At 40.8% G+C, this 24,068-nt stretch overlaps 1 protein-coding gene across 3 annotated transcripts in view; it reads left to right on the forward strand.

Annotated features, from left to right (window-relative positions):
- The window catches only part of mvb12bb (multivesicular body subunit 12Bb), a 47,474-nt gene that overhangs the window by 16,165 nt on the left and 7,241 nt on the right, over nt 1-24,068 (forward strand). For all 3 annotated transcript variants that reach the window (XM_088009028.1, XM_088009030.1, XM_088009029.1), the window contains exons 4-8: nt 164-254; nt 2,431-2,560; nt 2,726-2,836; nt 10,473-10,534; nt 23,938-23,993. In XM_088009028.1, coding sequence (XP_087865154.1) covers nt 164-254; nt 2,431-2,560; nt 2,726-2,836; nt 10,473-10,534; nt 23,938-23,993 — 450 coding nt within the window. The remainder of the gene's footprint in view (nt 1-163; nt 255-2,430; nt 2,561-2,725; nt 2,837-10,472; nt 10,535-23,937; nt 23,994-24,068) is intronic.

Consider the following 24,068-nt stretch of genomic DNA (forward strand, 5'->3'; position numbering starts at 1 on the left):
GCAAACCGTTCTCTTTAGGGATTCTAGGAGCTTTTAGTATATTAGTAATCTTATTTACCTTTTCTTCTCACTGCTTAATCCATGTCTTATTTTGAAAAATGAATTTGGATAACTGCACTTTTTTCTTCTTCTTCTTTCTTTATCGCCCTCTCTTCGGTTTTAGGAGCCTGAAGTTGTTGTGGACATGAAGCTGATTGACATCAAGGACCCGCTGCCAGAGTCCTTCACACTTGTGCAAGAAACATTAGACAAAAGTAAATAAACAGTAAGCAGTCAATACTAACCACAGGCATCTTCCTTCTCCTAATTTTTTTTTTCTTCCACTCTCTCCGACCAGCTTTTGCGGGGGGTCCTCAGGGGCAACTTTGCTTGAGATAGTAAATGTTTTATGGGTGCAGGTTAGCTTAATTTATGGCAGACTGTGGGAATAAAATAAACATTTTGCCCCGGAGGTACAAGAGAGGAGAATCATGAGTCATTGTTTATCTCAGCTGGAGCTGGGTTTTTCTTTATGAGGGGCTTATTTATTTATGTATTTATTTGGGGAGAGGACCAGTAGATGGGGGGGTTATCTAATATTAATGAAATGCATTCCCCAATGCTTTAGTGGGTTTTGAGTGCTACGTATTTCCCCCCCTCTACCCTCTCCCACCTTATCCATGCCTTGAAAATGTAATAATATTTTGGTGTGTGGAGTGAGGACAGCTTGTTTATTATTTTTATTATCATTGCATTTACACAGCACTTCCTTGTGTTGCTGAGGAAATAAATGAGCAAGGCACAAATGCAATATAGAAAAGCATGGCGATGCCTTTTTTTTTTCCTTTTTTTGCCAGAATGAGGAAAAGAGATTATGTTTTCTTTGGCTGTGTTGTAATTTAATGTTTTATTACTTTGTGCGAATCCATGTTTAATGTATACATGTGGCATTATGTATGAATCCCTATCCAGAATATCGAGTTTAAATCCCTGTCGTGCATTAAACTTGATGGAGAATTCACTTGCGTCCGTCATTTTACCTGGAGAAATGATAAAAATGATAATAATGCACGCATATTTTGTGCCTTTCCAGTGTCCAGTCAATTCCCTCAGAGCATAGTAAGTCAGCCAGAAACATAGATAAGACAATTTACTTTTCCTGGGTTATGCATAACTAGGACTTTTATAAATATGCAGAGTCTTGCAAAGGTATTAATTTTCAAATTTTTTTTCCTACTTGTTAAAACCACAAACCTCTACGTGTGTCGTTGGGGTTTAATGTGATGAACACAAAGTTGTGCATAACTGAGAACCAGAAGTTAATAGAGTTCAGCTGTGTGTAAAATCCAGCTGCCCCATGAAGACCTTAAGCAATAAATACTTTTACTTTATTTTTAGAAATCATTAATAGACTCACAGCATTCTATGTTATAAAATAATTTTCCAAGCTTTGAACATCACATAGAACTTCACATTTTGATCAATGAATGGATCAAAACAGCTGGATAAAGTATGGTACAACTTTAAATGTACAAAACCATTGCTGACTATCTGGTGACAGGCCAGGTAAGGAGAGAATTAACCAAAGAAGCATTCAGTCCCTTGGTAACTCACAGCTCATCTATTGAAGGGACAAACATTGCTACACTCTACAAATCTGGCCTTTATGGGACACTGGGAAGAGGAAAGACGTTGCTAAAAGAAAACCAAAAGGCACACCTTGTAGGGAACATAGCATGTAGCAAAAGAGAGTAAAATAAAACTTTTTGACCATGTAATCCCGAACACACCATCCTCACAATGTGACAGCATAATAGAGTACTTTAGAGCAAAAACATATTCATGTATTAGAAAGGCCCAGTCAAAGCCCAGACTTCAACACAATCAAGAATCTGTGGCTTTAAAACTGACGATCGCAGACACTTAACACCCAACATAGGCAATAATTTTATTGTCTAGATGAACAAAGCAGGCGGAGACATACCCTGAAAGACTTGCAGCTGTAAATTTTGCAGAAAAAGTTGATTTTTGGAGGTATTGACTCAGAGGGGATTTGAAACAAAAGCACAATTCACTTTTCAGACGTCTTCTAAAAGCTTTAAAGATCAAAAATCCACACAGTTACACAAAGGCACTTTGTGCTGGCCTGTTATATAAAATCCCAATAAATTACATTAAAGTTTGTTAGTTAGAATCTGAAAAAATGTATAAAAGTTGAAAGGTTTGAATACTTTTGCAAGGCTCTGTGTGTGTATATATATATATATATATATACATATATATATATATATATATATATATATATACATTATCTCTCCATCCCTAAAGGTGTCTCTTGGTCTCTTGGAATTTTTCTTTTTTTATATATATATCCAAGCTCTGAGGACACAGAAGTGAATATGCACTAGTTCCTTCCTGACACGCTCACATGTACATGACTTTACTCATCAGAGGAAGCTGCCATGAGGAAGAGGAGGCTGTGTGTGAAAATGAGCACTCGTGAGGCTGCCGAGACAGCTGTATGTGACATCCAGATCACCGCCAAATCCAAGTTCCAGCTTGTTAACTACACCTGTGTGGGGTGAGCTGATAGTCACTGGAAATGAATGAAATCAGTCACTAAATTTTCTTGCCTTTATATATCCTGAGTTTTTTTTTTTGTTTTGTTTTTTTATTCCAAGGGTTCTATTATTTAGCGTACTAACTTTACACAAGCTTCTCCTTCTCATCTTGATGTTTTTCACAGAGAGATAAACAATATGGGAATATGGTATCGCATGGGAGACGTTCCTCGGAGTCGGTCATCTCAGCAAACTAGGAGCGCTCCAAAAACTGACGCCCTGTACAGCACAATAAGGTACCATCATGCCGTGTTTTCTAACTTGTTGCTCAACTTTCGTGCTGTGCTTATCCTTCTCTTTTTCTACACTCTCTGTACTCGTGAGCCTTTGTTCCACCTCTCTCTACCTCGTGTACGGCAATGAAGACACAAGCAATTGATCACTACTGGGCAATCTGCCTCTGAGGGTCGTGTCTGGACAACAAGGCAGCAAGCGAGGGTGAACCGGAGAGACATTTCTAACTAGACAGGATCCCCTGAAACAACAACAGGAGTTCAATGAGGGCTAAACTACTACTCTTTGTGTGGGTGGGAGGGGGTCGTCCCACGAGGCAGAGGAAAGGCCGCTCCTCCGAAACGGTGCAGACACAGAGGAGGAAGACGTGGCCCAGGGAGTTAGTGACAGCTGCAGAGGAAAGGGAGGAGAGCTCCCAAAATCTCCGCCATGTGGAGCACGCGTGCTTGTGGCTTCCTCTGCCTCGAGCCTCGGAGTGAACAGAGCGAACCTTTGTACTGTGTTCAGATCAAACAGCTGAATTATTTATCCCAGTCAAGAGCAGGGGATTTCCACAGCAAATTGTAAATAAACAATTTATAGACTCCTTTACGCCACGGTGTGCCGTTTTGGTGAGAGCGGAGCTTTGGCACGGGCCAGCCGAGGCGTTTGCCAAGCTGGAAGAGAAGTGCGCCGCCATCCTGCGCTGAAGCCGCTTAAAAAGCAGCGCCGCGCCAGAGACCAGGAGGCAAACTCGAAACAGAGCTGCTGCTCGCATTTGGTCACTGCTGTGGGATAAGAACAATAAACGGACCGTTTTAAAGCGGGAAACCGAAGCTTTTTCGGCGAATCCGCTGCAATTTGGGAGTCGGATGATCAATAATCTTTGATGTGTCGAAGCTCAGGCCAACGCACCCCCTTCACGACTTCTTCCTGGTAATCCTAAGCTCTTTTGAAGCCCACTTTCAAGTTGGTGAGGCTCAGAGGTTGGAATAAATTGCACCTCGAAGCGACTCACTCCCACCCCTCCCTCCACCTCCTGATGCCTGCTGAGATCACAGGCTGCCGTTTTTGTATTAACATTAAAATTCATTTCACAGACAGGGAGTCTTCTTTTGAAAGTTTTTCCATCCGTAAAACACTGACACATAAGGACGGGACTGTGGGCGACTCGAACCGTGGCACCCTTTTTGACTATTTATTTCTGTGTAGTTACATACACTTCCGACAGCCATACACACAACCATAAATAGTTATGCTCCTTCTTTAAAGTCACAGATTAGATATCTTGACACAGCAGTTTATAAGCAGTTCCTCATCTCTCACCATTCCCTCAACTCAGCTGTGCCTTTATACATACTGACTGGAGGGAAAGTCTCCACTCTGAGCCTTCTTCAGGCTTTCTGCAGCGACTTTATGGCCTTAGCAGGGCAGCAGCTCTTAAATTTAAGTGCTCTTTACAGTCACTGGAAAAGATGTTTTAAATACAGTCAATAATGTGTAAATTTTTAATGACCCTTATAATTTTGAAGGCGCGCTGATCCCCCTCTTCAAATCTCCCATTGCCTCAGGCAGAAGGAGCCTGTTAGTGTTGTGTACAAACATAAAGCACAAATCTTGCTCCCCCCACAACCCCAGCAATGCGGAGTAGCTGCATCGTGTTGCATCATTATGGGATGCCCAAGGTTGTTTCATCAAGGCAGATGTGTTTCATTGGAACTGTTTCTCTATTGCTGGGGAAGAAGAGCGGAAACCAGATGATCAAAATTTTTGTCGTCAATAGTGTTAATTTTCCATCGTTTCGGCTTGCCATCGTGATTTATTTTGGGCGCGCCTGAAAACTGAAAGGGGAAATATGTCCCACAATCTGTGAAGAAGAACTGTCGCGTCTTTTTTGTGATTTAAAATTTCAGTCGGCAGCATTGGAATCATCCAACTCATGACATAAAATAGAGGAATATAGTTAATTACTATTTTTTATGGTTAATCTGAAATGTTTCCATGTTAAGCTGCCATTTGTTTTGTTTCAAGGCATAGGCGACACCGTCTTCTTTAAGAGGAGACCAAAATGTCTGTACAATGTGTGGAAGACAAACATTGTTCATAAAACCCTAAACAGACGATATCCAGGGGGATACATGGTGGTGGCAGTTTCATGTTGTGAAGAGGCAGAGACGATCTCCTTCCATCAACGTTTTTTTTTTTTGTTTTTGTTTTTTTTTTTTTTAAGGGAAATTTGAAGCATCACTTTAGAAAAGGTTGATGGAGACTTCAAAATTCAAAATAACTTCCTCAATTTTGTGAAAATGCTTTTATGTTTAAGGTGGTTTTGAGGTTTTGGAAAAAGAAGTAATGCATAAAAGTGGAGACTGACACACATTTACCTCAATAAGTTCCAACCAAGTGAACGCTCCGATCCACTGGTGGGTCTGTCGCTTAGTAGAAGCATAAACGTTTTAAGTCCGATCCTCTATTTTGGGTGGGAAGACTCTCCATTTTGTCTGAGATGTGTGGTTCATGCGAGCAACATCTATATCTTGTTTGTTAGAGCAATACACAATGCCAACATTTGACAAAATTACGCTTTTCGTAGCCTGATTCATCCGCTTCTAAGCACACACCTAATTTGCGTTTTTTCTCTTTTTTTTGTTGGTTTGCAAAAAAAAAAAATCAATGAAAACATAGCTTGAGTGATTGAAATTAAGCTGCTTTCCACAACAAAAACAGACAAATATAATAGCTTCCAGATGTGCAAAGCTGGAGACACATATCCCAAAAGACTGACTGTCTTCTTACACTGATTTGATTTACACTTACACAAAGCAATTTTATGGATAAAATAGAAAAGTTATATCAAACTGAGTCTAAACTCCTATTGTAGTCAAAGCATTACATTCTGCTTTACATCTTTAGCCTTTTTGTTTTCTGCTGCCACAAAGACGGTTGACCAGTTGCAATCAAATAGTGATTTTTCTTTTAACCACACTAAATTTATTCGGCCAAGATACAAAAACAATTACAGTCTAAGCTTATGCTGTAGCACTTTCACTTGAAAACAAAGCTTGTTTATATCAGCATGCAGATGGTGAAATTAGAAGAAATATTTTGATGTATTTTAGAGTTTCATTATAATGTGTTAATGAAAAATATGATCACCAAAAGTTATGAAATGTTTGTCCTTTGTTTTTTTTGTTTTTTTTCCCAGCACATTACTCAGTTGCAGTGATCCACCTTGTGTCCACGCTCTGACCTGTTAACATAGGAACCGAAGACTGAAATAGTGACATTTCACACAAGCCGCCACCTTACCGCTGATGTGTTCCCGGCTAGAGGGCAGAGGCCTGTGAAGCTGTGTTTAGACCTTGTGTTAAAAGTCTCTTTATCAAGTCGGTACACGGCATTTTAAGCAGTGACGGCGTTTTGTTTTGATTCATGGCCACAGCTAGATGTCAACCACTTTGGCTTGTTCTCTGTCAAGACAGGCCGTATCAGCCACTCCCCGACTCTATAATGTAAAGACGTCGCGCCATCCGGTCAGCGTTTTAATGTATCCTGTAAAGTATCTTCCCTCCTTCCTCCTCCTGACCAGCGCTGCCATTTGTTCTCCTGATAAAACTGTCATTGCTGAGGCTGATATCTGACCTCTACACTGACTGCTGGCATAAATTAGCCTTGTCCTAATATTGCAATTTCTTTCACTTCACTCAGAATCAAGGTTTTTGACATTTCTCTTAGAATAATAGGCTATTGTACACACGGCCACTTTTTAAATCAAACTGTACGGTGATAAAAATGTCAAGGCCAGTTTCCCCCCCGCCCCCCCGTTTCTTTTTTCTCCCTCTCTCTCTCTCTTTGCGTAGCTGGCTTTTTCAGGTGAAGTATATAGAGTGTCATCAGTGTCAGAATTGGCATTCATATCAATACTTTTAGAATTGCAGTCTTCTACCTGTCACGCTCCACACGTTGGCGGAGCTCTGCTGGAGTATTGTATCAGCTTTCATTGCATGCTGGTTAACCAAGACTTGCCAGCGGAAGAGAAAGAGAGCAAGAGAAAGAGAGAGAGACGGAGACACTGTGACTGACTGTCACAAGACAGATCTTCTGTCTGAAGTGCCGAGGAACAATCCTTTCCAGCTCAATCTCGCTCATTACTTTGTGCTCAAGAAAGTTGCGAGAAGAAGCAGAGATCAAACAAAGGGATGCGCGACGATGCCAGAAATGATTGAATGATCAGGTGAGATCGCACGGGGGGGGCCTCTGAAATTCAGAGGGATCCCGTCTTCGGCAGCTGACACTGAGCTTAAAGGAGGATAATGATGGGTGAGAAAGCAGCTCCCACAAAGCAACAGTGCCGGCACTCTGGGGAAGGTGTGGAGATGTTGTCACAGGAGAGGCTAGATGTGTGTCAAAACAAGAGCTTCCAGCTCTCTGTAATGCAGCTCTGGCTCCTCACACTCGGGGAAATTACTCCCATTCTTACCTCCCGTCTGACTGCTGCCTGCCGGTCCCCATGGTCTCCCCTCACACTTTCTCTTTGCCTCATTGTTTTATCTTTATAAAAATAAAAGTCCTTTCTTTATCCTGCGCTAAACAAAGATGAATTTGATACAAGGCAAATCTGTATAAATTAGAGTTCGTGTCTTCAAAGTAATCCTTTGTGTTGCAGTTTTGCTTTTGCTGCGCTAATTTGATTTTAACCTGGGCAGATTTCATGGGAACACAACACTTTTGATCCACGCTGTAATTGCGTGAATATTTCAGGCCTTGTTCCCAGTTTTGCCATAATTTGATGAGGAACTCCGCTGTAATTGAATATTCAAATTAGGAGTATGTGTCAATATGGCTCTCCTTGCCTGGAATGAGGATTAATTGTTTTCAAAACTCCAGTGGCCGACATAATGTGGGCCCAAACACTGCTGTTGATTAGCAAATGCTCTTGCCATGTTTTTGTTTTAAGAATTAGTTGTCTAATTGATTTGCCATATGCTACCCTCTCCAATGCAACTAAAATTGTATTTAGAAATCAGCAATTTGGATTGAGACTTACTTTTTTTTTTTGTCTGTTTTTTTGGGGGTTAGGGGGATGTTGTAGACAGATGGGAAACCAGCCCAGGAGGCTGCCTTTACACTCTAAAACAGAACTATGGAGTCTTTTAAATATTATATTAGTTAAATATTGGTATTATTTAACATCTGATGAAGCATATTGGTTTAAACCTAAAACTATTTTGATTAGAATTTAACTGAAGTTAAGCTTGTCATTCATTGTTCCCAGCAAACAGTAAGGCTGTTATGTTTATATTGGGTTTTAATATTCAATTCAATTTTATTCACAAATACTTTATTTGCCATATTTTTCGGACTATAAGCAGCTACTTATGTCCTCACGTTTTGAACCATGCGGCTTGTAGCACGGTGCAGCTTTTCTGTGGATTTTTCTTCAACCACCAGGGGGCGCTTTAGCAGGAAGTGAATCATTGGAAGTCAAAATTGGAAATCAAAGAAGAAAGTGCTAATTCACATGCGAACAGGCACGACGGAGAAATGTTTTCAAATTCATACCAGCTCATCATGGAAAGCACACAAGAAACTTCAAAAGATGCAGCTTTTAAGCTGAAGGCTATCGATCAGGCAGTACAGATCGATATCCGCTCAGCGTGAACGAATTCATGGTTCGGCGTCAGAGACGGAGGACTGCGACCTTAATAGATTTATTTTCTGCTACAACACTGAGAGCAGTGGAGATACCAGCGGCTTATAGCCTGGTGCGGCTTATAGTCTGGAAAATACGGTACCCCAAATGGAAATTAAACATTGTCATAACTTTTGTCATAACTAACAGTAGCCACCCTTAAACCCAAAGAGGGCAATAATAAGACAGTTCTAGGTGATGTTACTGAATTAAAAACGTTTAGAAGAAAATTATCAGCTGAATTTCTACAGCTTTTGTTCAAAAAAGTTTATTTGGGCTTTAATTACTCTTGAAGTCTTGGGCACTTGATGCCAATAGGCAATGCTTTACATGCTTGGTTGGATCGGTTTTAAATAATAAATTGCAAATGGCCTGTATTTGTATAGTGCTTTATAAAGTCCAGAGGTTCCAACGTTTTCAGAGGGGATCTCAAGTGTTAAACAATATTAGTTATTTCGAGGTGACTTGGACCTCTTCTATTTTTAATATACAAAAGGACCACTGTATATCAAAAATGTCCATTTAACATAAAACTTGCATAATTTCTCCTCAGAAATGTTATATTAAATATAAATTTGGTTGCGCATCATATTTACTTGGGTAAATTTTAATCTTACAAAAATATCTTACAAATTGTTTTATCAGTGTAAGAAAGCATTTCATGAGCTCACCACTCTTGTGTGTTTCTATTTCTAACATAAGTCTTAAAGCCATTTTCTTTGCTGCTTTGTTTATTCTGAGTATTTGTACGACAATAACAACGTGCAGCACAAGCCCTAAAAGACATTTCAACCATCTGGCTCTAGTTTATCTGCTCATGTGATGTCTTTGTGCTTTGAAAGATGTGTACCTCTTTTTTTTTTCGTTCCCCAGCAATGGGATCAACCTTTGCAAGGTAAAAGAAGTCTGCGCTGAATGTGGCAGTTGTTCCCCACAAGATTGATGCCAACCTTTTAAAAATTCACCATTGGCCCGGATTTAACATGGCCAAATGCTGATGTAAATGAGGTGCAGAAAAGTCGACCCTTTCACTGCAAATAAATCTGAGTTGCAGGCTTCATCTCATAAATACCATGGCCTGTCACAATCCTTGTTTTATTGCTGTTGATGGAAATTATTGCGTTTATTTATCTCGTCCGGAGAGATAAAGCTCAGAAAGTCACAACTCAAGGTGTGGCGCCCGCAGAATATGCAGATCTGGCCGTCGGCTGAAATTTAGTGAATGTTTTAGTTTTACATGCCACCCTTCCTTCTTTAACAGCAACTTGCAAATCTGTTCGATCCGGCTTTTAAATGCAATTCCCAACTTCTCCGCATTATAATTTCATGAGTTCTGCGAACCCATCCTGGAAATAGTTTAACCTCCAAAGCATGTCATCTTAAGCAGCTCTTTCTCAAAGCTGTGATTTTTTTTTTTTCCTCTCTGCTTGCTGCGGATTTATCGATCCGTGGGGGTGAGTCACAGGGTGTAATTCATGATAGCTTGATTGATGAGGATTTCAATCTTATATGGTTTGTTAACTTCAACTACCCACAAAGTGCATTCTGTGCTGTTTTCTGTAATACAAGGCCACGAAAAAGAAGAGCAAAAGAAGAAGAAGAAGAAAAAACGTGTCTTCTCTTTGAATAATGGAATCTCTCAGTTCCTCAGAATTAACAAGATCCCACTCCAAAGGTCTGTTCAAGCCCCTGGGCAGCCGAGGCACTGTTGAACTTCTACCATGTTTCTCCACTCTGAATTCACTTTAATTCAATGCTTTTTTTTTTTTTTTTGCTTTTAGACAGTTCAGAAGCCTCGTGTGTTCAGAGGGGAATTAGATTTTTGAGTACATTTCTTTAAAAATGTCCGAGATAATTCTCTTGAAATAAGCCGTTTGACAAGCATTGTTTCTTTCCATCTTTTTTGACATTATAAGCTGCTTTTTGGTATATTTGTATTCAGTTTATTTGTTTTTTTCCCCTTCCAGCAAGATCGCCATCAGCAGGCCACAGTATCAGCAGGAGAACAGTGGCATCTACACTATGTCAGGTAAAAGATGACAGATTGATAAAGGTACATTTTGATGTTTGATTTCTTTTATGTTTTCAAAAAAATTAATTGCGCAAAATGTTACAGGCGTGACCTTTGAGGGGGAAAAGGGCAAATTGAGGAAAGCAGAAATCAGATTTTTGTAGCAGGTTTCTGGTCTCCGGTGTTTGTACGGCTGAAAACGTTTTCATCTGATTCTGATTTCTCTTGTTCAGCCATATTAGAAGAACATCATTCTTTTTTTTTGTGAATGGAGGTGAACTCACACTGGCTGTGTGAGAGAACAGTCTGCAAAGTTATTTTTAAACTATGGCATAATATTGGGGTTGACATGTTAAACTATCCTTCAGTTTACGTTAGTGATCAACAGTAATCAACAGCAGACTCCTACAGAATGAAGATCCTTAACTCTGGGATTTCCAAAAGCCTCCCAACATTTCCAAATCCAGCCAGTTTTCAGACAGAGGTTGGAAGCTCAAATGTTCAGTCTTCCTGTAATCTGCTGAAATACTCTCATTGCCCGATTGAACCGCAGACGTGTTTTGATATGCCGTAGAAAGCACGGTTGTCTCTAAAACGATGACTTTATGTCTGTGCTTCCTCTGAATTGTGTTTCAAACATTTTCACTGATGCTGAAAATGGCAAACCTTCACTGTTCAATTGGTACATGCACGAAAAGATCAATTTTTAAAACTTCACAACTGGCCTGTCACCAGTGGGGGTTAATTAAGCAGAAAATGTACCAAAAGTGAATTTTTTGACACAACTCTTTTAAAAAACGTTTAAAAAAAAGTTTTCTAGGATCTTAAAAAAAAAAAAAAAAAACTGTTTTGAAACATTTAAAGTAAACCCTCTCCACATTGGAGTTTCTCAGAGATGGACTCCGTACAGAGCTTTGCTTATCTCTGCGAACGTGACTTCCCAGAGGAGCTCGGCATTAACAGCCGTCAAAGACGATCCGTCACATACCAAACTTGCACATGTACCTCTTGTGCACTGGATGCTTCTTTTGTCTTGATCGGGGGAGAAATTCCAATCCTAACAACTGCAATATGCCCCACGACTAAAACTCAAACAAAAAAAAAAAAAAGGTAAATTTGGTAGAAAACAGCGCTTTGCTCTGACAGCATCAGCGCCACAAAACCAGAGTGGGCTGAGACACTGGAGGCTTTAAGTGTGTGTGAGCTGTGGTGGGTGAATGTGGCAGGCGGGTTTTTTTTCTTTCTTTTTTTTTTTTATCTAGCTGGAGAGAGACACCATGTGGTGAGGATGCCTCCTGCTGCTCCAGCAGAGGCGCACGCTTGCAATAGCAATGCTGCACCCATCCTGATTAACACAAGTCTGTTTTTAAGCAGCTACCGCAATCAAATATATGTCACATAACACAACTTTTATTCAGGATTTATTCCAAATTTAACCTGAAAAAAGAGAAAAAGCACTGTTTCTTTCTAAATGAAAGAAAAGAGTTTCTACATGACATCATTCAGTTTTGCGAGTTAAGCCCTGACACACAGTACATTATCACACTCCCGAACATTTTGTGGCATTTGGTGTGGGATCCATCCACTGGGGCAGGGTTTGAGTGACAATGAGGAGCATGCACATACTCCACAATGCGCTGCCAGCACTTATCATTTATCTGCAGAGAACCTGTCCTCTGCAGGTGCACACGCTCCCGCCTTCTCCCACTTGTGAAAGGAGCAGTTTAAATAAAATACAATAAGCACCACAATAAGAACACTTCTTGCTTTTCTTTTTGTTGTTGGTTTTTTTTTTTTTTCAGACTGCTCTCATCAGCATCACTGCGAATGTGAAAGAACACAACTTCCCTTCTTTAACAACATGATAGCCTGCAGACCAAGTGTGAGGTCGTAGCCGACAGCCTGTTTGTGATAATTGTTAGCCCAATAGAGCTGGTGTGTGTGCATGTGTGTGTGTGTGTTAGTGTCTGTATATGCTCAGATGTGTGTGTGTGTGCGTGTGTGTGTGTGTGTGTGTGTGTGTGTGGGCTGACAGCTGGCCAGGTTTGAGTTGGTCTAAAACCATGTGCGCTCTGTCAGGGTTGTACAGGCGCCTTCTTTAGGATTGATGAATTGCCTGCTTTCTTGATTAAACCCTCCGTCACTTCCCAACAAAACAAAAAAAAACCCAACACACACACACGCACACAAAAAGGGTTAAAAAAAGAAAGAAAGAAAAGACGAGTTGAGAGGAGAGGTAACGTGTCTGGGAAATCTGTCATCTGCAGTCACATCATGTTCACATGTGATGTGCAGAAGCTTTGACATTTATTACCCGAATATTAAAAACTAATTCACATTTATTTTGAAGCCCTCCATCACTTGACAGTTCAGGCTCATTTGAAAAGTTATCAAGTGTTCATAGCAGCACTCAGCCTCCCCCTTTCCCCCCGCCCCTCCTCTCTCAACCTTTTTGCTTTCCTTCACCGGCACTGCTTTGATCCATGCCAACTCCCTCAGCCAATTAGGTCTATTATTCATGCTTTGACAGTAAATCTTGATATTTTGAAAGAGATTGTTTGTGCATTAAAAAAAAAAAAAAAATCTGTCTTTGAGTTAAAAAACAATGCAAATGCATTAGTTGAAAACTCCCATATTAAACTTCCTTTGCGCATGTTGGATTGCAGGCTGCCTTTATTACCAGCTCAGCGACGTATAGCATTCGGCAGTCGTCCACCTGATGAAAAGTTAAATCTAATATAAAGTAATACATTTGCATATCTATAGCGTTAATCAAAAATAAACACTGACATTGGCCCTGATCTAACATAATATGGAGAGCAATTATTTCCCTATCCATTAGAGGAACTTCAATTAACAGACACTAGACAGACCATCCTTCAGAGGAGGGGAAAAATAAATAAATATGGAGGCTCAAAATTAACTCTGGTTTGCAAAATATCTTGGCAGGATGACAGTGATTTTTGATTTTCAGGAAACAATATTAGAATTCTTATTAAACTATGTGCATATGCTTTTAATTTGCTCCAAATAATTGGAAAATGCAATGGAGCTTTCCAATTAAAGCTCCACTTTATACTGTTTAATAATACCCTCATAATATTATAGCTTATGAAATGACAGGTGAGTTGGTGTATGAATAAAACATAAAGCCCTGTAATAAGAGACAGGAAAAAAAAACCAGAGACAGTTGTTGGGGGGCTTTTAAATGCTCCACATAATTTGCATATATTAATCTCCTCTTTTCAGCCTTATCAAGTATTCCACTGTATTTGAAGTTAAAATAGTCGTGACAGGCAGGGGTACGCTTCGTTTTTCCAAGGATTTATTACTTGTATAATTCTGGATCTTTAATAAGCCAATATGACTGATCCTCTGAGTTCTGTGGAATTTGGTTAATTGTTCCAGATGGTGCTCACTGATTATGCAAAATTACTTTCTTTCTCCTCTGTTTTTTTTTTTCCCTCTTCTCCCCCCCCACCCCACCCCTAACTACACGATTTCTTGATTGACTAACATGAAGAAAAAAGATTATTTTTGGCGCAGCACTTTCATTAAGAGGCTTCTCATCAGGTTTCAAACAAAAGTTCCATCTTATCTCCCCCGTGTAGTTCTAGGCAAGTCTGTGCAGAGGGAGGAGATCAGGCAGCTCTTATCTCCAACCATGATGAATCTCAACTGCTTCTGCGCGGCTCGGGTTATATTTTAGACTAACACAATTCTTTAGGCTGAAAGATTAAAAAACATGACCCCTGAATGGTGACATAAAAGTTATTATCAGTGTATACCACGCTCTTCTCACTCCTTTCTCCCAGTTTTATACGTGAGCGATTGATGAAATTACTGAGCAGTTTGTTCCGTCTCCCCCCCCCCCCTTTTTTTTTTTTTTTGCAGCTCCAGCTCTGTCCACGACTCGCTAACATTCTGTTTTGCATCAGCTAAACTGAGCTGAATGAATCATTTATGGAAGTGTTACGGGGGAGGCAAGGGCAGATTTACTGCCACGCTTTTTACTTTAGATGGAAAGGGATTTCTATGAAACCGATCTTGATGTTTGAAGCGATGCCAACGCTTGCATCAAGACATGAAAGGAATGCTCTTAAAACCCGCGTTTTGCTTCTTAATTTTCCTGGTCAGCGAAAGGGAAACTAGGGGCAGAGTGTTGCAAGGGAGAGAACGGTATTTACACGTAATGCATTCACGCACACGTACTAAAACAACCTCCTAAAAAAATGAAATGATGTACAGCAGTGCAGAATTTAATTCTAATAAAGCTGTAGCTAATAAATGTGTGTTTAAATCAGCTTTTTGTGCTTCTTTTCATCATGACATAGCAGATTAGCTTCAGTGATTTAAGGTTAGATACTGCTCAGCATGTAAGCAGTGGGTTTATTTTTGCCTCTGGAGGATCTCCCAAAAAAGTTGAAATTGCTTCAAATCACCTTGCCAAAAACAGATTTTATCATATTTAATATTTAAAGCGCAAATAACATTTTCAAGTACCTTCTTGAAGTGGCACCCTTAGTATAAATGAAATTATGAATAATTCCATTTTGGTCATTCAAGTTAACAGGAAGTGTAACCACAGTATAAGCAAATTCTGCAAAATAGACTCAAAATGATGAAAAGAAAGAACAAAAAACACGCAAATGTTGCCCGTTAGCATCACACATGCTTTTGTCTTTCCAGCTTTCTAGATAAGTCGAGAAACAGGAAGTGAAATTAGAAGGGGCATTGGTCAAAATTCAGCTGAGCTGCAGTGATTGGTCAGGAAAAAAAAAAAAAGCAAATACAGAAACTGTTAAGATTTGTGTCAAATTTGCAATGACTTTTGGGAATTGCAAGTCCGCGTCAACCATAGGGGTGTCAGATTAGAAAAGAAAAATAAGTTCTGTTATATTATTCCTTTACAAATAGTCAATAGAGTAATAATTGATTACATACAACACTTATTTTAATTGGTGACTTGTTTTTTTGTTTCTTTTTTACGTTTCCAGTGGTATTGTGTTTATCTGATGATGAACTCCAAGTCTTTGACGTCAGAATGCCTCCTTGCCATCACCTTAATCTTTCACTCTCTCCACAGATTGTCTATCAAAAATATTTATTCTGACTCGACCGCTCCAAAGCATTAATATTTCTTCCAGTGGGAACAAAATACATTGGTGATACTCAAAAACTGCACCCTACATTTAACGGGGGTGTGAATAATTTTGAGGTTAATTTGTATATTTCAAGCAAGCATTGCAGCACTTTTACACCCAGACATGGGAAGGTTTTCAAACGCAGCAAAAGAAAGAGTCCATAGGAGCTCTTCAAACAGTTTGAAAGTTTATAAGCAGGCGTTATAAGGCTGATATGCTGTGAGAAATAAGACTTTAACACATGACAGCATAGAGACTTTGTCACAATTTTATTGGGACAGGAAATAGAGTTGGTTCACTGGCCACGAGCTTTCCTTTTCCCACAGTTTTTCTAATGGCTGCAGATATTATTGTTGCATATTCAAAAACCAAAGAAAAAAAAAAGAAATCCAATAAAATGTGATGAGAGTCAATTGCACTGAAATACAGCTTAAAATAATGACTTTTATTCATTTCATATGTCAGGCCGGTCTATCCAGGTCCGGCTGCCAAACGCGATCAATCCCAACGTGATGGCGCCATTAAGTTTTTGAGGATCAATCCTGTGTAAATCCTAATGGATTTTTTGACTGGAGCCTTGAAGCCCCGAGGCATTTCTGGACCTTTATTACAGTCAAATAAGGGACTTTAAATGACTTTGCATTCGGCCAGACTGGACTGTGGAGTCTCATCCCTCATTGCTTTCTATCCGTCCCTGAGATAGAAGCGGTGCTCCATTAGTTTCGGTGTCCAGACGTGGACGGCCTCAATGGATGGGCCTGTCACGGCTCTCTCATTTGCCCCCATGTACAGCAGGGTTTGTTATCACACATCTAATTAGAACTTGATAAAAAATATTTCACAAAAAATCCAGTCATTAAATATAGTTTAAGGAGATTTATGGTCAAATATGCCTTAAAGATCTTTTAATGGCTCTGCTGACTTGTTAAGTTTGTAATTAATGGTCTTCTAATACAAAGTGTGGTGTGATTTAGAAAGCACAATGAGATTCTGGGAATGAAGTCGTTTTGGAAAAGGGCATCTGGGGCTCCCAGAAGCCATATTAAATAGTTCTGCTTAGACTGCTTTGCTTAGAACCATAAAGTCTGCTTTGAAAAGTTCAAACACACCAGTGTTTTCACAAAGATGAGGCCATTTTTATGCTGTGGTGCACCGAATGCTGCATAATTATAAAGCAGCCGCAGCAGAAGTCTCCACTCCTTCTGTAATGCCGCATGCATTTTTAAAGTGCAAAGCATAACAGTTTAATTTGAATAATGGGAGATATCTCTTTTTTAAAGTCCCCTCATTCTGACAGTAAAGCTAACAAGCAAACAAGTATCCAACAGCAAACGCATTACACCAGAAACGGTCTCCTTTTTCGTCATGAGAGTAATGGTATCCTTATTAGCATAATTAATGACAAATGGCAGTGCAGCATTGGTGAATTGGTTCTGGGGGATGATAAATTGGTGGATGCCCAGGTTAGTGGCTGCCAAGGAGGCCTCTTTGGCTGTCATCCCTCCTGCTTCCGCTCTGGCGCAGTTCATTACTCACCATGTGAGATGCCACATTACATTGCCCGGTACTGTGAGCACGGAGAACTTAATAACGCCACCCACAACCACGCGGGGCCCGCTGCTTTACCCACAGTCCAGAGGGCAGGTCTCTCTGCGAGGGCTCGCATTCGCGAAGAGCGAGGGCTGCACGGGAGCCGTCTCCTGCAGCTCCGCTGATCAAAACAGATCACACGTCAGTCACTTCTTCAGGGGAGTTGAAACCATATGACCCAGTCGCCCGAGCCGCTGAGTGTTTCTTGTTAGGATTTCTTGGGGCTCGCCACATCCCTCCCATCATTACGGGTTAGTTTGCCCACAGAACCGCTAATTAAGAGGGGATTTGTGTAATTGTGCCTTCTGCTGCGTCCCATCCGGCACATGCAATTTACTGCCAGTCCTCTGCCAGCTTTTACACTTGTCCAGAGAGGCGGACGCCATTTATGCACACATTCTGCTGCACATTTACCAGCAGCCACAGCTGGGGATCAACGCCAGTGGCATGGCAGTGTCTTAAAATACTCCGTGCTGCTGATTAAAGTCTGATCGTCAACTGTTTCTTTTCAGCAACGCTCCCAGTTGCAGGCTAGCAGACATGGCTCTCCTGTCACTTCTGAGAGGTTAGTGTTTCCAGTGACAGAAATAGGTTCTGTTAGGTTCTAAAGCTACGCATGTCCCTTATGAATTTTCACATGTTACAACCACAAACCTCAATGTGCTAAGCGGAAGGAAAATAATGCATTCAAAATTTTTCTTTGCAAATGAAACCTGAAAAGTCTGGCATGTATTTGTTTTCAGCCTCACTGTACCTTTACTATAGAGCTAAAAGTCTTTAGCTATGTCTCTATCAGTGAGTTTACTATAGAGGTTGGAACAACTGACTTAAAGTTTTACCTCCATGTTGTGTAGAATTTACCATGATAAAACAGATGATAAAAATAAAATAACTTAAATACTGAGCCAAAAATGAATGCACCCATCATCAAATAGGCTACTTCAAACTGCTTATAATTACCTTTAGTCATATTTTCAAATGTATCTGTTTTTATTCGCTCTCTTATGAAACCTAAACTCATTCAAACCTCAAAAGTATTAATTATATAACTGTGTTGGCTCTCTTCAGGCTTTGCTGACATCAATAAAATTTATTCATGACTTTAAAATCGCAATTTTATCATGATTGTTGTTTTACTGCGATAACAATAAAACACTTTTTTTTACAATTCTCAATCAGACTGAATCTGGGAACGGCTCTTCAAGTCGTGTTTCAGGTTGTTGTCCTGCCAGAAACCGAAACCGTAGCACCAAAACTGTCGCTTATTTAGCTCTATCCGACTTCCCAACTAACTCTGACCGGTTCCCTTGTATCTGCTAAAGAAAAGCAGTCCCTCAGCATGATGCTGCCATCATTTTTTCACTATTGGGATGAAGTTTTTTTTTTTTAGCATTTCCGTTTGTTGTTTCTTTATGGCTTTGTTTTAATGTTTCCTTTTGTAAAAATCAGGTTGATGGTGTTCAGCTCCTTCAGATTTACCATGACTCTCCTCCAGTATTAATCCTCTGCTCAACTGGGTTGTCAGTTTCAGAAGGCAGCAGTATCTCCGTAGATTTGCCATTGTACTGTGCTGTTTCCATTTTCAAATGATAGATATATATGTGTGCTTAAAACAGAGATATAACCCATCTGTGTTTTACACTTCTCAACAAGCTGCATCCTGACCCGTCCGCTGTGTTGGTCTTCATGATGCTGTCAAAACGTCTCAGAACATCTGCATTTACACTGAGATCAAATTATGGTTTAGTGGATTCAGTGGCATTAAATGAGGTGATTCTTGAAAGGATTTCGATTTTTTTATTTAAGGATTTCAAAGTAAATTCCAAAAGCGTGCCATACTTTATTTATGTAAAGCCATGTGTCGCTTTTCTCCTACTTCAAATAAATAAACTCTGAATAAAATATACTGGAGATTTTGGTCGTAAAGTGTGGGGGGGGGGGAGTGATAAAGTTAAAGGGGGATAAATGTTGTTTCCAAGCAATTTGGCATGAGAGCCGTCCAGCACACAGCTGGGGCTGACTTTTGGCTGAATCTTGCCATCGGATTTTTAGCAGTGCTTGTAACAGATGTAAACATGAGTGAGTCATTTAACCTAGATTTTATTTATTTATTTATTTTATTTATTTTGCATCTGTCGTTACAGAAACATAGATTCAATTCTTTTCACTGTATGTCCACGTTAAGTGTGGATCATAAAATACCACTGTCGTGCAATTTCAACACTTTCTGTGAACTGGACAAAGAATAAAGCTTATTTAAAATTATGTAGCTTCTTTGCACAATTCCTCATGTTTCCACTTCCTTTGTTTCTTCATAAATCAGAAACATCCAGCCGTCTCATCCAGAGGTTTGTAACCACAAACAGATTCCTTCACTCCGTCGTCCGCATTCGCAAAACCTTTTCCAACTTGCTTACTTTTTTTTTTTTTTTTGCTGCACATTCACATAAAATAAAGTGAATATTTTAACATAAAGCCAGCTGCTGTCAGGAAGGTTGCAACAGAATGCTCCACTCCCACTGCAGCGAGGCTGAGGAAATAAGCTGCACACATCCAGAGGAGACAAATAAAAATAGATTCGGCATGTAATCTGTTTCAGTATCAGTGTTTTGTGCATTTTAGAACGTTAATCGACTTCCCAGTAAACATTTAAATTATTCAAAATTTACACTTCCGCTTTTGCAAATCTTTTTTTTTTTTTTTTTGCCTTTTTTGCTCATCTGTCTTGCGGATTTAAAAAAAGTAGGGGAAAGATAAAAGAAAAAGAATGAGTTTCACAGAGCCATAGTCATTAAAAGAATCTGAAAATAGCAACTCGCTATCATCTGTTCTCATAGCACGGGTCAGGAGCTCTGACACCTCCAAAATTCCTCCTGTCAGGGTAGGGGGCCATTTGTATTCTCTCTCATTAGGCAATTTGACTAATGACCTGCCGCGGCTGCAGAGCTACTGAGGGACCCAGAGCCTCGCGCCCTCTCCCTTGCAGCCGCCTGAACACACACCCTCTATTGGAATGGCACAGATGGCATGCCCGGGCGACAAAATAAACTACAATATGTCTCCGAGATGCTGTCAGGCCTGGGCACCATTTCTCATGTCAGAGCGGGGCTAAGGGCTGTGAGTGGGCATAGGGGTCCTCCTCCTCCAGCTCTCTGTTCATCTACTCACCATTATCTGCAGTGGTGACAGAGAGCCGGGTTCTGCAACTAGAATAGCATTTCTGTGGTCTGCATGAAGAATAAGGCTCAAATTGAACGTCACATCGACACTGAAGGGATTGCAATGCCTAGCCCCGCTGCATGCAGAGGGAAGGGATTATTCAGGTGTTTGGAATGTGAAATGCAGCAGCTTCCGGATGAGGCTTCCGAGCTATTTTGGAGCGGTTTCTCCATTATTTCTGTGCTGCCGAACAATAGAGCCACACAGGAGAGGAGGTTCATTTGCGCTCGCACGTCGTTCCTCGCTTAATTCAGGGGCTCAGACAGATTCGCCCGTGTAATCACACCAGACGGAGATCAATGCGGTTCTGCCGGATTAGTGAAGTGTAAAATAAAAGTTCATCAACATTCCTGAAGTGCTACTCCTGAGTGGTGGCTCAGGTAATATGGGGTATGCTCGATCAGCCACGCATATTTTCCCATCAGTCAGCGCTGCGGCTTTTGTGTTTGCGCGCGTGCGCGGCGGCGTATGTCGGAGGTGTGGGAATGCGATGTATGGTGTTGCTGAGGTCCTGGGTGACAGTGCATCCAACAATGGAAGAGTGAGGGATTAGTGCTCAGCCCAGCGTACGAGGGAGCCCTTCCCGCCCTGAAACAGCCATTCATCTGTGCCCAGGGGCTGGAGATGACAATGCAGCCATTGCTCATTGCACCTGACGGAGCCATTAATAAGGCAATGATCCACACGGGGCCTGTGCTGACTTCGTTCTTTACACTACAATCACTCAAGCCACAGGGTCCTCCTTACTTAACACCGCCGCCGCGCTCACAGCCATCATCATCACTACCATCATCACAGCCACTCTACCAAAAGTCCTGCCAGATGTTTTCCTATTGACTCCAAATGCCAAACAGGTACCCGGCTTCCCCGCACTGCAATACGCTTATGAGGTAATGGAGTGTAGCGTGGCCACTTGGGCGGGTGGAACATGCTTCATGCTGGGATTTCTACTCAGAAGATTGGATTTACATTATTTTTGCCCTTTGCACCCTCGGATTGCTCCATAGTACAGCATCCATCCCTTACCGCCAAGTCATCTGCTGCGCCTCTCCATTTGTCTGGATGTAAGATATGCTCTGTAGTATAGATGGCGGAGGAATACAAAGTAAGATCTGGTTTTAAATGTAATCCTTGAGCAATAAAGAAACTCTCTGGCCTTCGGCTCTCTGCATCCATCTGTCCGTGCCGTGTAGATCCATCAGCAAGCACAATCTCTGCTTCCCATTGCCAGTTATTGATTTAAATGTATTCTCCCTGCCTACCTCTGCCCCGGCGTTGGTCCTGGCAGCACAAAGTGGCGTTCACTTGTGTTTATAAGGTTGGAACAGCTGCCATGCTCTGAATAGGCACACATTAAAAGCTGATGTAGAGAGATGCATATCTGTCCTGTATTTTGAAATGTTTTTGATCACTCCTGCTTTGGGCTGAGCTTAGGCAATGAGGTTATCTGTAGCATCACCTTTCAGGTTGTATTATTTTAATGATATTTAGTATTTTTTTAATGATAATCATGAAATCAAGCGCGTAATGTCAATGATGCCACGAAGATTAATAGTGATGCATCAATCACAGATTTGTAGCCAATTTTGGAAGGCGTGGAACTGCCAGCATTGATTTTGGAAAATTGTCTTTCTCGCCTTTGGCAGAGGCGACGTTTCACTGTGTGTGTTACAGAGGAGTCACTGCAAGAAGGAATCTTGTACTCACTTAAAGCAAAGTCATATTATTTGGAGTTAACATGTTTGAAACAGTTTGTAGCATCTTTTATTAGCAAAGAGCATAGTTAGCAAAGTTGGTATTATTAACTTTGAACATCAGTTTCCTTATTTTTTCCAAAAACTTATGTTACAGAATTTCTCAAGCTGCCAACATTTCCAGATCCAGCATGTTACAAAACACACAGAAGATAAAAAAAAAATCTAAAGAATGAAACAAAGCACTGTAAAACCTTTTCTAAGCTATTATATTGATTTTCTGGATAGTACTTTATGATTGTTTTGTCTGTGAAAGGCACTTAACAAATAAACTTTATTGAGATACTTGTTCTAACGCATTCAACTTCCAAATACCGAAGTCAGCTATGGGTCAATTCCCCCTTTGGTCAACAGCTGATTTCTCATTATATCAAAGTGTTAACATTCAAATATTAACCGAGAAAACATTTAACCTGTTATTTTAATAATTACGTTCATCAAAGCTTGCTCACGTTAGCATTTAGCTCAAAGCGGCTCTGTGTCCAACCTTTAAGAACAGTACGGGGTAATGAGCAAAAAAAAAAAAGCCATGAAAAGTGAAAAAGCTTTCCTTCTTTGCCTGCGAGGTCACAGCCACACTTTGATCACAAAGATCGCATTGTATTACGGTCGTCTCCGAGCGCCAAACCCTGCATCCCTGTAATAACCGAGTCGCTGAAAGCGTCAACGTGAGGAAATATTTTTATCATGTCAGAACTGTTAAATATTGCTCCGAACAGGAAAGGCCGACGCGATCGCCAGCTCCCAGACGGTGACTCACAACCTTGGCTTACATTTATGAGTTCCTTTTCGCGGGCCAGCGCCGTGACCTGACTGTGGGTTAAAGAGAAGCAGTTTGAAGCTCGGCCCCTTGATAATTTGGAGCCGTGGTCGGGAGCCAGCGCCGGCAACTTTTATCACTCCAGAATTGGGAGTTTTACAAAGAAGCCGAGCAGCTGCAGTTTTCCCCCTTCAGCGTGGAAGCGAGAGGCTTTGTGTCTCCTGTCACCCCGTGTTAATTTGGGCCCTAATGTATTTTATAAACAAAGGGCTGCTCTCTAGCCTGACAGTCGTGACACCTTGATTCCAGTGCAGGATGCATGCAGGACGGGGTTACACCATTAATAATCAACTGGCAGCCATCACACCATTTTAACCACGATCATTATGATAAAGGGCATACACTTAATTACAGGCCTGCTTAATTATAGCTCTGTTGAAGCTCGTTTGTTTGGTCAAATGCTAATTATACCACCACGCTCCTGGCAAGTCCTCATTTCAATCCACTTTTTTTTTTTTTTTTTTTTGCACTGGCTGAACAGTGCGGCTTATTTTCATGCAAATTCGATATCTCGTGAGTGTTTTGTCTCCCCTCTATACGCTTTTCTGTGCCTACAGTGCGAGCGCGTCTTTGTTTCAGAGGTGAACATCTCTCAGACAAGACAGAATCAGGAATAATCAAGAGTAATTAAACTGGAAGAGGGCTGGGAGAAGGGCTGGGCTGGAGGAGAGAGTGGAGGTGCTCATACACAGTGAATAAAAAAAAAAAGCCTTTCATCTTCTCTCTGTAGACGGAAGGCGGGGAGGCGCTGGGGCGGCTGGGGATGGTGATAGCTTTGCTGTTTTGTAATCCTGCATTTAGACTTCAGAAAGTAGTTGCATTTAAGGCTACAGATTAAAATGTTCTGTTGGTTTAAAGTTCAACTTTGTTTCTCTTTCTTTCTCCTCTCTGCAGCTCTCGACGATGTGCCATTTGTGGTGTCGGAGAAGTTTCACGTAAAACCTCAACAGGTAAAGAAAAAAAAAATCCTCAGGATCAGATGGCAAATGTGCGATTGTTTCCTGACCTCAAATGCAACACGAGAG

The sequence above is a fragment of the Poecilia mexicana genome, unplaced genomic scaffold (assembly GCF_051168715.1).
Source record: "Poecilia mexicana isolate PSO_F unplaced genomic scaffold, ASM5116871v1 scaffold_9, whole genome shotgun sequence".
NCBI classification, from domain to species: domain Eukaryota; kingdom Metazoa; phylum Chordata; class Actinopteri; order Cyprinodontiformes; family Poeciliidae; genus Poecilia; species Poecilia mexicana.